Source organism: Pleurodeles waltl, chromosome 4_1 (assembly GCF_031143425.1).
Source record: "Pleurodeles waltl isolate 20211129_DDA chromosome 4_1, aPleWal1.hap1.20221129, whole genome shotgun sequence".
Classification (NCBI taxonomy): domain Eukaryota; kingdom Metazoa; phylum Chordata; class Amphibia; order Caudata; family Salamandridae; genus Pleurodeles; species Pleurodeles waltl.
The window spans coordinates 125,755,207-125,773,310 of record NC_090442.1 but is presented as its reverse complement, the minus strand read 5'-3'; the positions used below and the strand labels follow the sequence as shown (position 1 = coordinate 125,773,310).

At 44.1% G+C, this 18,104-nt stretch overlaps 1 protein-coding gene across 4 annotated transcripts in view; it reads right to left on the bottom strand.

Moving 5' to 3' along the window:
* Positions 1 to 18,104, bottom strand: part of LOC138287444 (scavenger receptor cysteine-rich type 1 protein M130-like) — a 72,003-nt gene that overhangs the window by 26,380 nt on the left and 27,519 nt on the right. For all 4 annotated transcript variants that reach the window (XM_069227873.1, XM_069227874.1, XM_069227872.1 and 1 more), the window contains one exon: positions 11,820 to 12,143. In XM_069227873.1, coding sequence (XP_069083974.1) covers positions 11,820 to 12,143 — 324 coding nt within the window. The remainder of the gene's footprint in view (positions 1 to 11,819; positions 12,144 to 18,104) is intronic.

Genomic DNA, 18,104 nt, shown 5'->3' with positions numbered 1-18,104 from the left:
TTTCATGGACTAGCATTAGGGCTACCCTCATAACCTGTTTGAGTGGTAGATTCTGATCTGAAAGGAGTAACAAGGTCATATTTAGTATGGCCAAAATGGTAATACAAAATCCTACTGACTGCTGAAGTTGGATTTAAAATTACTATTTTAGAAATGCCACTTTTAGAAAATTAGCATTTCTCTGCCCTTAAAACCTTCTGTGCCTTACAATCCACGTCTGGGCTGGGCTGGTTGGCAGCTCCCTTGAGCATTTCACCCAGACACCCAAAAACACAGAATGCTCAGTCACACCTGCACACATCTGCATACTGAATGAGGCTTCCTGGGCTGGAAGGGTGGAGGGCCTGACACTTACATTTCAAAGGACATTGGCCTGACCTCATACAATGGACTGCCAAAACCCCCTAATGGGACCCTGGCAGACAGGACTGTACTGAAAGGTGACCTTGTGAACTTCTAAGCCACTCTTTGGAGTCTCCTCCACTTCAAAGGCACATTTGGGTATATAAACGGGGTCCCTGACCTACCAACTCAGACACTTCTTCACAGGATACCTACTGGGAAAGGAACTCTGAACCAGAACCTGCAACCTGCTAAGAGAAGCTGCCTGGCTGCCCAAAGGACTCACCTGACTACTTTGCTGTAAAGGACTGCTGCCTTGCTGTTGCCCTGCTGCCTTGCTGCCCTCTAGCTCTGCTGAGAAGTGCTCTCTATGGGCTTGGATTGAGCTTGCCTCCTGTTTCCTGAAGTCTCAGGGCCCAAAAGACTTCATCTCTTCAAAGAACTCCCTGTGCTGTGAAAATTGACCACAGCCTGCCGGAATCAACGCACAGCCTGCCCTGCAGTGAGAAAATCACTGCAACGCCAAACCAGAACGATGCAGCCCAGCTCCCTGAGTGGAGATCGACACAGTGCCAGCATTACGACCGGAACTTCAAACGCACGGCCCACTGGATTGGTGCATCACTGAACCGGAATGATGCAGCCTGACTTCCTGCGAGAGGAATCGACGCAGCACCTGCTGTATGACATAAATTTCCCTGCATCGCCCACCGGATCGACGCAGCTCCTGTGACTTCGTCATGCACACCCAGGATTTCTATGTATCATCCCCGGGGCGTCCAAATATCCCACAACCCCAAGAGGATCCAAGCACGCACGCTGGAAATCGATGCAAAGCCCTTGTTGCGTGGAAAAGTGTTGACGCATCGTCTGTGTGCACCCGGAGAAACCGACGCACACCTCCCCATTTTATACACATCTCCTCCTCTGTGGTCCTGTGTGGATAATTTAGACGCAAACCAGGTAATTTGCGCTAGCAAGAGACCATTGTTGTTTTTAAGACCTAAAAGACTATTCACCATTACAAAAGTGATATCGCAACTTGTTGTTATCAAATCTTGATCACTTTTACCTTAATTTACTCAGATAAATAGACTATATTTTTCTAAACCTGTGTGGTGTATTTTTTTGGTGTTATACTGTGTTATTGCATGATTTATTGCACAGATACTTTACATATTGCCTTCTAAGTTAAGCATGACTGCTCAGTGCCAAGCTACCAGAGGGTGGGCAGAGTATAATTTGGATTGTGTGTGACTTACTCTGACTAGAGTGAGGGTCCTTGCTTTTTACAGGGGGTAACCTGACTGCCAAACAAGAACCCCATTTCTAACAAGCAAGAACTGCAAATAAGGAAAAGAGATAAGCAAGGCCCCTAATGCCTCCAATCTCTGAGCTGAGGTGATGGCGAATAGGAAGGCCAACGTAGCAGACAGCCACAGAAAATTGGCCTCCAACAAAGGTTTCAAAGGGGACAGTTGGAGACCCTCTAGGATGGTCGCAGATCCCAAGTTGGCACAATCACCATAGTGACTGGACAACAAGGCTGAAATCTCTGTGGCAGCCGAACCACCAAAGGAGCAACACCATCCAGCACAACTCCTGAACCCCTACATGCGTGGATCGACTTGTTGTCAGGTCCCCACTCAGAAAATCCACCCTCTGACCCACCTGACAAAAGAGCCCCAATGCTTACTGTAACACTTAAAGATGGAAGCCATGCAGGAATCTTGAATATCTATTGCCACCAGAAAAAAGCCCAAAGACTCTACAATCAAACCTTAAAGAGCCAGACCGTCTGTTTCAATTGACGGAGACGAGTTAAGGACGGGGGGAAACTGAAGCAGGGACGGGATCACTGAAAGGCAGAAAAATTTCCCCCCAGACAATCTCATCAACAGAGGGAACCAAAGGCAGCCAGGCCAAAAAGAAGTAAACACAAGAACAGATGCCCTACCCTCTCCACCTGAATCTTCTGCAGCACCCTCGGGAGGAGAGGAATCAGAGGGAAGGCATACAGAAGGACAGGATAAGGACAGGGCATCCACTGCCCACGCCTGAGGACAAACCACTTCAGAACAAAGCCAAGGAAGTAGGGAATTGTGTGGAAATAGAAAAAGGTCCACACAAGGCTCCCCAAACAGAAGATAAATCTCCCTGAACAGGGGTGCTGAAAGGTGGAACAGAACTGAAGAATGCAGGTTGAAGCTCAGGCTGTCTGCATGGAATTTCAGTTGACCCTAAATGTAAACAGACCTCAAGGCCCTGAGCTGTGATTCTGCCTAGGAACAAATCATGGAAGCCAGATGATACAGAGATGCGCACCTAGTCCAAATACCAGAGAGCCATCTGGTTGTCAGTGGGAACCAACAGATTCACCCCTTGCAGCTGAACCTGGACGAACAGCAATGCCTGACAAATGGCCATCAACTTCCACCAATTCCAGGAGCGAGTTATGTCTGCCTGAGTCCACTGACCCTTGGCCTCCAAGGACCCCATTGTGGCCCCCCACCCACAAAGACTGGCATCGGTCATGAGCAAGGGAGGAGGAGGAAGCTGGAAACTGATCTCTTTCTCCTGGTTGGGAGAGTGGAGCCACCAACACAATTTCTGGACCAGAACAGGAGTGAGAGGAACCAGAGAATTTTTATTTGCATGGGAGGGGTCCCACTGAGGCAACACGTGATTCACCAGATGCTTGTGGTGCAGATGAGCCCAGGGAACCACAGCCATGGTGGCAGCCATCAACCACTGGAACATCAACCAAGTCTGAGCCGGAACCAACTGCTCAGCCAGGAGATCCAACAGAAGGTTCTGCAGTGTAGCAATGCAAGCAGGTGGGAGGAACACCACCCCTATATGAGTGTGGAAAAGACCACTGATAAATTGCAGTTTCTCAGCAGGGACCAGCTGAGACTTCGCTAGATTCAACTTGAAGCTCAGGCGTTATATATATGGAAACACAGAGAAACACTGAAGCTGCAAAACCCCCACAGCGAGCTGTACATGTCTGAAAAAACTTCACCCTGGACATATTTGCCTTTTGAGGAATCCTCATTCCATTTCAGTTTCTTTCCAGAAGGCTCATTCAATGCAGCCTGAACTGCAGAATTAATCAGGTCCTGGTAGTCTGCCCTGGAGATCTGCAACAGGTCATTATCAGGCAGGTCCTGAACATGTTTCCTTTTGGGACTAGACTTGCCAGACACAGGCACTGATTTTTCATCCGCCATAATTGCAAGAGTCAATCAGCAAGCAAACATACACAACTTCCTTATTAGTACTGCCTCCTATCAACCAAATCTCAAGCCCAACTAGACTTTGGAAGCTAAAAGGTAGCCTTGCCACCTCCACCTCCCCCGTGGCCACATGCAAAAAAGACGCAGCAGCGTGAGTCAGGTGCTGCTAGAATCACCTCAACATCTGAACCCGCGACTGCCCAGAAAGCTCCCAGCACCAGCCAAACATATGCGCAAGAGTGCAGTCCCGAGCAGAGCAAGGACACAACCTACTGAAAGCAATGGTAAGGCAAGTGCGCTCCGGTTATATCACAAACAAAAAATGTAACCAATAAAACGAAATAGACAAAAAAGAGTCACTTACATCAGAAATCCTTCTGGAAACAGACTTTCAATGCACATCGCGTTCCGTACAGCCCGTCTAGGGACAGGAAAAACTACAGGCATGGCTTAGGGTGGGAGGGGTTTATATAATACAGATTAAAAATTGACTAGCATTTCAAAGGCCTGTCAGGAGGCAGGATCGCCTCACTAATGAGAAGACTGGGACCAGGAGTTCTTATGAGGGAGTGATGCTTGGATGGATCAGTGATTGCATGGGTGGATGAATGCATGAATTAATCCTTGAATAGTTAATGGATGAGTGAGTGCACAGGTGAATTAACAGATGGGATCAGTCATATATGGTAAATCTTCAATAGAAATAATATTTTTAGTAAAGTGACAGGAATTACCACTAGTATGCCATAGTGAGCATTATACTCGAGGCTGGGCACCATTATACCCACACTATATAAAAACAAATGCATATTTTTAGCAATCTAAGAAGTAGAAGAGAGTAAACACTCTTATGCTATATATGTCAATAGTATGTCATGAAATGCCATAATTATGCGTGTGGTGGTCCATATTCTATTAAGAATTACTGGCAGTGTACCAAGGACTGCTACAATAATGCCATGCTAGCACTGTGGCTAAAGGGGTTATTATCATCATTTCAGGGGTATACGCTATATGCAAAGGACCACCATTATGTCAGAGCTTGCTTTCTGTTATTGGTGGCCACCATCAAGTCATGGATTACCACATTACAACAACAAATTTGAAACTTGTGCCCACCTTGTCTGTCGCATTCAACTCCACGTGGGCAAAGACTAATTTTTCGTCCATCAACACCATAGCTTCATAAGCGTAACCACACTGAATGTTCACTGCCAATGATTCGTGTAAGCACAACCAAGGCACACTGTCTGGATAATTGACTGGGCCCAGCCTAGAATCTGGCCACAATGTGGAGCTATGAGTGGTTTCACTCCAGATCTTAGGAGTGCAAACAGTTCAAGCAGCATGAGTGGGGACGTCTATACTCAGAGTTAGGATCAGGCCATGCTACCTGTGCACCATGGCCTCAGGGAAGGGTTGAGGTTGCTACCCGCTTTATTACTTCTGTACTATTTTCCACATGTCTGCACAATGGACTTCTCATGCCAGGCGCTGAGTAGCCACTGCCAGTTAAATTGAGACCTGTGCAATGAGAACCCAGCACCAGGGCTTGAGCAGCTCTACCTAGCATGGTGCCAAACTATGATCAGATCATTGAGGACTATGAAGGGTTAGCTAGATCCGTAGGGAGCAAACATTAATGATCTACACCCAGTCCCACAAGAGAGCCTCTCTTTGATATGACTTGTGTAATAATGCTTTTAAATCACTCAGCCTATTTCAGCTGATAGAAAAACGCATACACATTTTTACTATAATTTCAAAATTGCATCGTGAGTAAACGCGATCCCTCTCCTCAAGCATACGAAGGGGTGGTAATGATTTCTCTTTTCATGCTGCCAAAGCATGGAATGAGCTCCCCAGTGAATTGCTATTGATCTACTAGCTTAACAAAGGACTCCACAGCCCACTTACAATTTTGATTAAATTTACATTTGTTTTGGAATTCAACAACTCTGATTTGATAATAAGTTTATTGCTGTGGAGATTCTGCTGTCTGGGCAGAGAACTCCACACATAAAAATACATGATAGACATGTCTTTTTATGTACGGAGTTCTCCACTCCAACCATGGAAACTCTGCAGAAGTAAAGTTACTCTTAAATCGGACTTTGTGAATTCCAAAACAAATGTAAACTTACACAGAAGTGTAGGTATAACTTTGTGAATCAAGCCCTTATTGCTGCTGCTACTCTAGAACACTGCAAGAAAGACTTCATTTACCTCCTCAATGAATTGGCTAAAAAGGCAGACAAGACTCCAAAAGAGAAACTACAGTTTTTTCTTCCCCTTGTATGGTAGCTTGTTCATGAAATTTTTGCTGGCAAGTGGGCTCCATTCATAAATTGCCCTGTCCCATAAGCATTTACCAGGTATGTATATCTTCTGGTTATAGCTGGAGACTGTAGATAGCGGGTTATAAGCCTTGCAATACTATTCCAGAAAAGATACCCCAGAACCCTTGCAGTGGTATGGGGAAGTCAATAATGTCTGTATTCAACTCAGCAGGAGTTAACGTTAGGAGCTAGCTAAGGACATCATGATTAATGCGAAACTTGTTGGCTTGTAATGTCACAAACATAATTGGTTTGTTCTTGGGATGCAGGTTCAGGGCTGTGGTGATAAGAAAACTGTAGCCTACAATTTCACAGCCATGGACTGAGTTGCAGCTAAGTTTCCATTATCTCACCACTCTGTGGCTGCTGCTGCAAATCTTATTGAACTCTCTGAATTCTTTGAGTTGCCCCTCATACTTCATGCTGTTATTTCTCTCCTCCTTATCATAAAGACTCAATACCTCCTTACAGCCTAGCTACCCTGATATGTATTTTATTGTCTGTTTCACCTATCACCCTTGTCTGTTGCCCCACTCTCAACTCTGCTTCTCCTGTGCCTACCCATGAGGGGGATGAGCCCCATGACTGGATAATTGTTATTGCTCATGTCACCAAGCTCTAAGTTGAGTTGATTGTTGTTCCCATTCCCAATTGTGAGCTAATGTACTTTGTTAATGGCTCCTGACTCAGACATGATGAAGGTATCCTGGTTGTGGGCTATACAGTATAGATTGTATGCCTAATGGGGGAAAGCTGTTGCTTACGAAGTGTGAGGTCTGCCCAAGCGCCTCACTTTGTCATTATTCCCCGTACATGCATTCTAGCCAAAGAAAAGTTTGTTACTGTGAACAGGGACTCAAATTATGAGTTTGGAGTGACACAAGACTTTCTGCTTCTTTGGATCCAATGAGGGCTCTTAACATCTGCTAGAGCTCCCTATAGGATTTGTTAATATGTGAACAACCTTCTCAGTGCTCTACAGGAGCAAAGTAGGTAGCAGTGGTCAAGTGAGTGGCTCACCAATATCCTCATGATAAAGTGTACTGAGAAAATGACCCTGCTGATTCAGCCATTAGAAAATCTGTTTTGTCTGAAAATGTTGATGTTGTCTAGGCCTGGGCAGAGTTTGCGGAGTTCCGCTATGCGGAACTCAGCAAAATTACAAAAAAACTCCACTGCTTTATGCCGAGTTCCGCAAGCAGCGGAATGCATTAGGTCACGCTGTGTGCACTGATTTTAAGTGTGCGGTGCTTATCTCATGCTGAGAAATCAACGCAAACAGCACCACGCACAGTGAACAAGGGCACTGCTTCTTTTCTGCTGCTTGAGTAGATTTTCTACTTGAGCGGCAACTTCCTCAACGTGAAAGGAAGATTTCTTACCGTAGGTGGTAGTGGCCATCTGTGACTGCACAAGATGAAAAATCTCACTAAGAGATGGTGATTTAGGAGTTCACCACCCACCCTAATGTTGTCATGTATGTCTAAGAAATTGATGTATTCACTGTAGCTTCTCAGAAAGAGTTGTCTTTCTTGTCTGAACAAGCCTCTTACAGTGGGAAACAAGACTGGATCAAGAAAAATGTGAAAATAATCTTGAGTGGTTGTGGAGTGACAGCACTCAGTTTGCACTCACACCAAAATGTTATCTCCCCCATGCTTGCACAGTTGTATCAGGGAGCAGCCCATGTTGGTAGGGGTGGCATATTAGGTTTTGCAGCAACCTTCTGGTATGTGCCCTTCTTTCCTCTTATGGTCCAATATAATTGTCACTCCTGTGCTACGTGTCAATCTAGTAATGCTGGAAATCGGATTAAGACCGCAGTTGCTGCTCACCCCCCTAAATAGGACTCTTTATGCAGTTGTAGATGGGTTTTAGCCAGATGCTGTGGCAGACGTCCTACTATTAGGTTCAAGTGGTTATTTGTAAGTTCTCAGGGGAGGGAGAAGTTTATTGCACCACAAGAGCAGATACCACCACAGTAGCACATGGCTTACTTAGGGATTGTTTTTTCTGGTTTGGGATACCGAACCAGCATTCAGGTGCTAGAGAAACACATTTCATCTTAACTGTAGTGCAGGGGATTTTCAAGCACTTTGGGATTGATCATCACTTCTACTGTGAATGCTACCCAGATTCAATCAATTAGGTAGTAAGGACTAATGGCAACCTCAGAATTAAGATAGCAAAGGTATGCTGATAGGCACAATTGAAGTGGCTGATGCCCTGCTCTTAGCACTGTGGTCCAATGCCTACTCATAATACTAAGTTGAGCCCCTAAAAGATTGGGGTGGCCTATAACATTGCCCACAAAACCTCCAAGCTTGGCTGCTAAGTTAGACTTACAGCTGAAGGATGATGCAGCTTTGTATTGTAGAATGCTTACATGTTGTCTCTGCAGTTTCCACTCTCTGTCCAAGCTATTTTACCTGAGTATCCAACCGAAGCCTGCCACACCCTCCCACTGAGGACTGGATTTGTATCCTAATGCACCGACTACAAGCTTGTTAGCTCAGGCACTGTCAAATTCTGCTCATAACTAAAAAAACCTTCAAATATGATGGTCTGGTGCTCTTCATCTGCCTGTCCACAGCCACGCCTATCAATCCTCACCATTACCACCCATATCTGATGAAGCCCCTTTATCTTGGATACTGGGTCCCTCTGAGTATGGCATGCTATATTTGCCACTGCTCAGAGAAGCTTGTAGTTGCCGGGATATATATTGCTGTGGAATAGAAGGATAAGAAAAGCCCTAACTGTATAGAAACTGGCCTTGCATGGAGCAGCCACTCTGTGTATGTTCTTGCTCCAAAATACAGAAAAACATTACACTTTCTTCTTGCTAGATCTGAACTCACATGCCTATTGTGTTGTTTTGTGCCATTGATGAGAGTTTTCCTTAAAAAACAACAATACTTATTTTGACCAGTTCTATTATGGGCACAGACTGCCAGAATGTGCCAATATGTTTGCCCTAGTCATACCAAAGACAAAAAAAGTATAAAAATGACTTTGGCCATTACCAACCTGATATTATTCATCTTACTATGTCAGAATGGGAGAGGATTCATGAGCACAGTAAACTAAGCAATCAAAGGCCCATATTTATGAAAAAGTGGTGCATCAGCTCTGATGCACCACTTTTTCTGTACCCCGCTACTGGCACCTAACCACACCATATTTGTAATATGGTGCACCATGGCTGTCGTTAGCACAATAGCGTAAAACATTTTGATGCTATTGTGTCGCTTTGCTACACTAGCATCAAAAAGTTTGACGCTAGTCTAGCAAAGTGCAAGGAGGTCCATGGGTCTCTATGGGTGCGTCATTTTAACGCCTGATCTAGGCAGGCATTTAAAATGACACCAAAAATGGCCATTTTTGTGGGGCTCGTAGTGCAGGAACAGCCGCTTACATACATTATGCCTGGCACCGGCATAATGTGGCACAGGGGCAAAGTGGTGAAATACATGCATTGCGCCACTTTGTAAATATGGTGTGGGGAAAAGACCACTTTAGCACCGAGGCAGTGCAAGGGGCCCCCAAAGTTTTTTGATGGATCACAATGAGTGTCACACTGTAGTAGATACCATAACTGCTATGCATGGGTACTGCGTGGTGTTTCATTATCAGCAGCATCAAGAAGGATATGCTGATTTCATTTGTGGAACTAGAGCCTATCTCTGATTGCCCCAAGAGTGGACTAGGCTGTTTACATTGGCTATGTTGTACCCACTATCAGACATTCTGTTGTTCACCAGAGACGGTGGGGCTGCTGTGAGATTTTCAAAACAAAATGATTTGTTTACGTACCCTGCTCCATGTACGGAGAAGGGCAGGCCATTCAAGAGACTACATGCAATGCTGAAGTATTGGAAGAAGTAGCAAAATCAACCACTGTTTCACTTGGACTCATTACAGGTATTTGCCAAGACATCCATGTTCCTGCAGAAAAGAATTGCTTTAAATTACCATCTGGCATCAAAGGGGGAGTAGCTATTGTTGGCACTATGTGCTGCACATAGCTCCTCAACACCTCACTTAGCATACACAATCAAATAAAGAACTTTAAAGATAGTGCAAAAGGAATACATTTCCACCTAAGTGAACTCTAGACTTAGTTGAAAATATTGGGGTCTGGTAGCACCACCGCTGCTTCAATCACCTTTTTTGGAGAAATACTCACACAGTTGTCGCCACTATTTACTCAATTTCCATTTGATCCTACTGAATTCTGTGGCTTCTGCCCAGAGTTACCCTCTGCACTCACTTGCTGTCAGGCAAGTAGCTCAGTCTGTGTTTTGAACATGTAGAAGAAACTTTAAATAGCTTTTTGGAATACTTAATAACCAATCAAATGGACTTCATGAGTTGTATCTATTTTTCAAATTTCCTACATTCACAATATTCAAAGAACTGATTTGCCATACCCAATCCATTTCACGCATGCCTTACTGCATACAGCAGTGCTTCTTCAGGGTACTTGTTTCTTTAAAATCACATTACAAGATAATAAGCTGGACTTTCCTTGAACATATTCTGATCACTGACGCTGAATGCAAGTTTGAGGGTTTCTATTACCAATCCTGAGCATTTCTTTGGCTCACATTACCTGTCCTGCATATGCCATCAATATCTCAATGTCGGTCTTATATCTGTTACCTTCCCATGCTTGCAGGGCTTTTCCCTGGCTTTGGTTGTCAGGGATATTTGGGAATTAAGGGGTGTGAATATTTATAAGTATTTGGAATACTTATTGTTGCTCTTCTAATTGTGGTTACTTTGTATGCTTTAATAAAATTAGTAATGTTCATCATGCTATGCACTTGTGCTAAAAAAGGATGTGTCCGCAATTATCCACTTGCTACATGCGAGGGTGATAAGGACAGTGATAGTGACGACGTAAAAGCTGAAAGAATAAATGTATAATCAGTTAAATTACTGTGAAGGGGGCTTGCCTCTCTGCAAAAACTGAGGGTTGGAGGGGGTTCCGCAAAGAAGAATCACTTGTTTCCATCCCTTAACATCATTGCTTTGTTATGAAAACTCAGAATAATCCTGTATGCCTTAACCTCCACTGAAAGTATGTATTGCAGTATATGTTATATTACATGAAGATCCCATTACCATACATTGTTCTGTTCTACTAAGGGTCACATATGAAGGAATTGCGTAGTTCTTGCTTCACGCAAGTCATCAGCGGGCGGTGATTTGTGCCTCCCTTTGTGACTTTGTAGAGATGTAATGAAAATGAAAATGCAGTGCAGTGGCTTTCACTACATTGTGTTACATTTGTTGTGATAGGCATTCCATGCATGCATAATGGACATTCCGGTGCATATGGGATTTGAGGCAATCAAAGATTTACTAAGGCGGTAAACTTGAGATTGTGCCAAAACGGTGCGCCTACCACACAAAGATGTCTTACTTCTCTTCATTATTTCCTTCTGCAGCCCACATAGAAAGAGGAATGTGTCTCTAAGGATTGTTTTTGTGCAGGAAGGTATCCTTCACTGTACGAAAAACTATTGTGCCCATAATGTAGGCACCCTTGTGCCTTGGCACTAGGATGCCTGTACTGGCACAACGCAGCCAGTGCTAGTGCACCATGGCTTTGTTAGTATGGTGCAGTTCAGCTCCCTTCCTTTCAGGCTTTGCAGCACAGCAACTTCCTTTGCTATGCTGCTTTGCATGAAATCTAAGTAAATATGTTTGCATTAAACGCATGACCTTTAGGGTATTCCAAAGCGCTGTGTTTTATTAGACTTCTCTGAAGTTTTGTATTTTCTTGTATAGCAGATAAATATAAAAACATACCTACAGTTTGGAATTTTATTCAAGTGGGATTATGATGCTTATTATTTCAATGAGTCAGCAACAATGGACACAAATGTACCTGAACATACAACTCCACTCTCATTGGCGTGATCACAGGAATGGGCGCTTCCTCTCTTGACCCAGGAGCCTTCACAATCCTGAAGTTGCGCATGAATTTCCAAGCAGTGCAGTTGATTGACCCATATCGGTCCATCACTCTCTCCAAATTGGGAGTTGGTGGATGTTGCTATAGCAGTGCCGCATTTTAACTCTTTGCAGACCAATGTGGCGGCAGTCAGATCCCAGCCGTGGTTGCAGACGGTGCCCCATCCTCCCTCGGTGTAGTGCAGCTCCACCCTCCCAGCACAAGGATCTCCTCCATTCATGAGCCTCAGATGATGCTCTAAATGGCAAAGAGAAAGGTCACTTGTTTATGTTAGATACAGCATTTGAAATTGTGCCTGTATCCTATACTTGTAAGGTTGAATCTTTGTTTAAGAACATGTTTTCTGATTACTTTGGAAGAGATTCTTATTTTGTGACCATAGTGTGGACTATGGTCCCAGTAGAGATGGGCGAGCCTCTCAGGCTGGCTCTGGCTCACCACTGGTCATCTGTGATTGTCAAGCCAAAAACCTTCTGAGCAGACCCTATTCAATTATTTCAGTAACCATGCTCCCCCAATGTTGTCCCTATTCTAGGTGCTCTCCTTTTGACCCTACTCCTGGCATTTCTAGCACATGGCATGAGCGAGAGTGGGGGTAAGAGAATAGAGAGTAAGAGATGGGTGGAGTAAGAGAGATAGGGCAGAGAAGGAAGAACTGTGATCAGGAACAAACAGGGCAGAGAGGGATATTTTTGGCAGCCTGTTGAAGCACGTGTGCTCCGAAAGGAGTTGAATTTAACTAATTGCCGGGGAAGAGGGGTGAGGCTAAGACCAGCTGGTGTGAAACACAGTTAAGGTTGTGGCAGAGTCAGCAGTGTGATGTCAATGGACTTATCAGAGGCACCAGTCTGTCACAGCACATCCTTATCCAATTATGGTCCACTTACACCTGTACACCCGTCTCAGCTCTCTCACCCCTACCACAGCATGACATTTTGTAGCAGGCCTGGCTTGTTTTTAGGCTTTAGAGCCAAAATTTAACCAAGGCCTGGCTTCTCTAGCTTGCCCAAATCTAATTCTCACAAGTGCACCGTGTAGCTTGTATATAAAGACAGCCACAAGAGCATCAAACAGTTCTGCATGTAAAGACAGCCACATGAACACAGTACAGCCTACATTTTAAAATGGATAGCACAAAAAGAGTGCTTAATAAGTACAGAAATACAAGCATAGTACAGGTTTACATTTTAATGCAGGCACTTGGTACATGGCACAGGGCAATGCTGCATTTAAAGGCAGGCATTCATAAAAAAAAATTGTTGCCTTTTAAGACAAGAAAATCAGCAAATGAGCAAAGTTAACTAACGGAAAATGGTTAAGTGTCCCCAGCTGGTTTTTGGAGCTTTCAGATTTACTATAGTATATTTCATATAAACCACTCAGTTGGGCACATTTGCCAGTTAGCAGAACGCAAACTATAATGTTTCCTACTGTAGCAAATTTACCTTTTCTGAATGGTCACCCAGCCTTTTCTCCTTTTTCTGTGCCCTATATTTGTTGGATTTTGTGCCCTGTGCAACCCTTTAAAACAGGAGTAATTGCCCCTTTTAAACATAGTTAAATTAGTTTATTTCTGATTGAAATATTTAACTTGCCTAAAGGTCTCAAGTATGGTGTAGGAAATACACCCAGTTCATGGAAGGTTAATGCCACATGTGGACTGCAGCATCTATTGTGCCATCCACAGAGTGGGCCTTTGAAACACAGCTTCAGGCCTACTGTGTGTAGCCTGACTGCAGCACCCTAAGAACATGCTGCAATTCCTAAAAAAAGAACCCAGTTTGACAGGTGGTGAATCCTACTTTTAAATGTTACTCAGTTAGTCCTCATTCGACCTTGTTGACTAGAAGGGAGGGTGCCTGATATTTAAAAGTGTAACACATGTGAAATTAAACTTGGCATGTTTCTCCAGTAACAACCCCTAAAAGATATTTTCACTTTTAAGGCTGTGGCTGGATCCAAATTTTAAACTTTAATCTGTACATTTTGATAGAAAATGGCTAAATTAGTCATGCAAGGACTATTTTTCATGTTTATTAAAAGTCCAATTAATTGTGAAGTTGGATTTGTAATAAATATTTAAGAAAAGTTACATTTAGAAAGTTACCTTTTACCTGCATAAACCTCCAGTAGGCTAGTTAGCATTAACTCACTGACAGCTGGCCTGTCAGTGCTTGGCCTCAATGCTGTGTAAAACTGCTCCCAGAGCAGTGACAGTACCCTTGGGGCATATTTATGGGGATTTGGTGTAGGAGAGAGCAGAAATTCATCTTGCTGCGCTGCCCTACCCCAAAGAGGAAGGGCAGGAATGGACCATATTTCTGCAATATGGTACTTTTCTGTCCTTTCCCCTTGCACTGGCACAGTTTGAGCAGTCTTCCAGCACAAAAACAATCCAGAGAAGTGTTTGCCAGAATGCTGCACACATGGAAAGATGAAAAAACATGGAGAAATAAAAATATTTTTCCTCATTTTGACTCCTCTAAGGAATAGTAAGGTTTTTGTGCTTACCCAGTTTTACATGATTGTGTAAATCTGGGGCAGAATCAAAATCCATGGGTGTTGCATGGGAAAATGCACCACAACGCCCATGGAATGTCTCCCTTGTGCAGAATAAAGCAACGCAGCGACTTGCACTGCCTTGCCTTACTCCATATCTATGAAGTCATTCAAAGCCACCCCAAGTGCCCTTTGCATTGGTCTCATAGATATGTTTTTCGAGTCTGGGCCATCCAGAGAATCACAAAAAGTGAAGCTCTGGCAGCGCAAGGGGTTCCTAAATATGTCCCTTGATTTGGGGAGTTGCTTTTCTTTCCCTTGCAGAAAAATTGTTTTAGGTGGATCCAGGAACTTCATTAACTTGTAAATGGTCCTTCCCTTTCACAAGTAAATATACAGTGAGAACTTGTTATAACCTCTTTCAGAGGGCCACAGGGAAGCAGGAATTACTTGGCCAAATATTGGTGGTTGAGGCCTTTTACTCCTGATGTCCTAGGGTCTGGCTTTCTATGGGTTATCAGCAACTGGTCCAAGTATACTTTCAGCACTTGAATCTCAGTGGTAGTGAAGGTAAAGCAGTCTAAACCTTCTCAGAGAGGCGTTAGGTGTAGGGCGAGCACAGACTCACAACTCAAAATGCATCAAGCAATGTCAAAAATGTATCTACTAAAACAATGTACAATACAACAAACTGCAAACAACATACACTGCCTTATTAAGGCAAGGCCACTAGCATTATCGGGTACGTTTTCCAGTCCCACTACCCTGTTTATGGCTGAAGGTAGTTCCCCATTAACATGTGGCAACATCTAAACTAGAACCTGCTAAGGTCGTCAGGTCTCAGATTTCGTATAGAGATCACTGAGTCCCCGCGCTGGAGTGTATTAATTCAGAGCATATTCCCTAGGGACCGATGAGCCACTTGTCAGTCTTACCAGAACTCAAACGCAACGAGATCCCCATTGGACCTTGCTCCCTTCAAATGATCCTCTTATCCTCAAAGGACCCACTGGTCTTGAGTCAGACAGAAGCTGGTTCTATAGGCTCTTGGCAAGTTTTCTTGATCCTCCTAGGTGGGGGAGACTGCCTGAATCTTAATCCCCCATCCGGGTCACAGCAGGCAGGAAACATGCTGAGCTTCTCCATGGTGATGTACAGCTTCAGTTTGACTATAGTGGAGTCTCAACTTCCCATTTTTATAATCCATTTCCAGACATGATTATGATTTAGGGTTTGATTTACAGTTTGGTGGAGAAGTTACTCTGTCACAACAGAGACAGATATCCCATCTGCCGAAATATAAATCCCATTATATCCTATGGGATTTACATTTCGGTAGACTGGATAGCTGTCACTGTTATGACAGAGTAACCCCTCCACCAAACTCTTAATCAGGCCCTTAGTCTATCTATATTTGAAGTTTGTGTTCTAGGGATTTCTGACTTTGAAGTGCCCACTCCTTTGGTGTTCTCTTTCTCCAGTGAGTAGTCTATGTCAGCAAGAAAGTCTCCAATTTTGATAGCCCCAAACACAGGCAGTGGGAGTGACTAGAGGTTCACATCTGGATGTCAGCCTCAGTGATATGTGCTTCAAGATGTTACTAAAGGACCCCAGCTCTACTCTTTATGATTTTCGTATCAGCCCTTTCTGCTTCCCCAGATTTGCAAAGGCCCTTTTGGCTAGTGACCTCATTTCGGAATAAAAGAACTCCTATTGAACAGTGGTGTAAAAAAGGCTCCTGAAGCCCTTGCAGTGCAAGGGGACCCCCGAGCTCTAGGGGGCTCCCACAGCACAGCACCTGACCTGAGTGAGTCCGGAGGGGTTCCCCCTCCATGTTCTTTGCAGCGAGGGCCATTCAGTTGAGCTGCAAAACTGCTATTGAAGTGCACTGAAGAGCAGACTCTTATTTCCTCCTATGTGTGGTGTGTCCTACCCAGCTCAATCCAAAATCTTTCTGGGGGCAATCTTTACCCCCTGGCTTCTCATCCAACAAGTCCTGTGTCTCCTAAAATTGTATCTAGCATCTGCGTTGTATTGTGCTCTTGACAGACGCACACATACCCAAGCGCACACACAATCATTCACATGTGCAGAGTCTCCAATGTACTGAGCTCTTTGTGGGTACACATACATCCTAGCGAACTCATGCAACCTCACGTGCTGCATCCTCGGTGTTGCACCATCATACAGGCGCACACACATCCTAGTGTGCATATGAAGAAGATGTGGCTATTCTTGCTGCACAGTAACGTCTCTTACATCTTGCGCTCACACCCCACTGCTTGTGTTAAGTCTTCTACACTGTACCATATCTCAGACATATACGTATACATCCTTGCACAGTACACAATGCAATGTAGGCCAAGGGTCAAGTTAAGAAGACAGCAATAAAGCTTAATTGAAATAGTTAGGAGGCATCATTCTAGTAATGCACGTTAAACTTGCCTATTCCCTTTATTGATCATTGAAAACACAGTATGATGTCATGACGGCGCTCATGCTACTTGACTCTAGGTTTGTTTGAACTGCTCCCTAGGTGAAAACAGTAGCCTTACACCTCCTGAAAATAATCCTTTGGGCAGTCCTTTCAGTCCATGAGACCGGTCTAGGTCATAGCACACATGCATGATCCCTGTTTGCTCAGAAATCATTACTGAGGATCCAGATATCACAGCAGGTGGGCACTCAGAGCATGGATACAAGTCCATCACCATGCAAAGGACTTTTCTGCCCCCAAAAGACCTCCCAATCAAGCTGCAACAAACACAATGAGAGGGGAGCTACCCCAGAACTAGTTTGAATAACCACAGAGGAGGGGAATGCTCATTTACCAGGCCACAATTCTGGTTGGCACACAGGCTCTGCGCAAACGAGGAAGAGTTTCTCCATCTTGAAATTCAGGCAAAAGGTTCACTATGGGATTGTTTGGAATAGGGCAAATAGGAACTTCTGAAAAAGTGGATAGTGTTGTTTTTAGGAACTTTTACCCCATTGGTTACAGAGGAGCCATGAGTCAACCCTGTCCACTAGCTAATGCAAACCAAAATTGTGTCATCCAAATGCACCCTACTTAGAACACTTTCTGGACCTGTGGAAGATCATAATACAAGTGAACCTGCTGTCTGTAGTCATCTGTGAGGAGTCCTTGATGAGTGTACCTGCTTCCTCTTGTATCCAGGACAAAAAATGGTTAACTGACATGCTGTGTAGCTACAGAGACCCAGCAAGCTGCAAGAGACCTTTGTCTTGAAGTGACCAGTTAACCAGTATCATCTGGACCTGAGCTGGCCCTTGTTGGCTTCCTCTTCTGAAGGGAGTCCTGGCTCCTAGTTGTTGTTCCTGAGATCATAGGATCCTTAGAACTGACCAAGAGTAGCTGCTGAAGAAACCCTGAAAAGTTGTGACTTCCGAGGACTCGAGAGCAGCAAGGGGGACTTCACTGCAAAGGTGCTCAATTTAAATGCACCTTCCTTGCATACAATTTCAGGCTCACCTCAATGGAGGATTTGAAGAGAAAATCTTTGAACCTGCTTGGAGTATCACACTGGCACTCCCTCACGGACAGTCTGACATAATTCCTAGGTTCGATTCTACTGCTTCTATTAACTATCATTTGCTGTCAGTGCTCTTTGGCACTATTTTTACCTAAAACATTAGAAATTCATATCTCTGGTTCCCCTTACATGATCTTGGGGCACA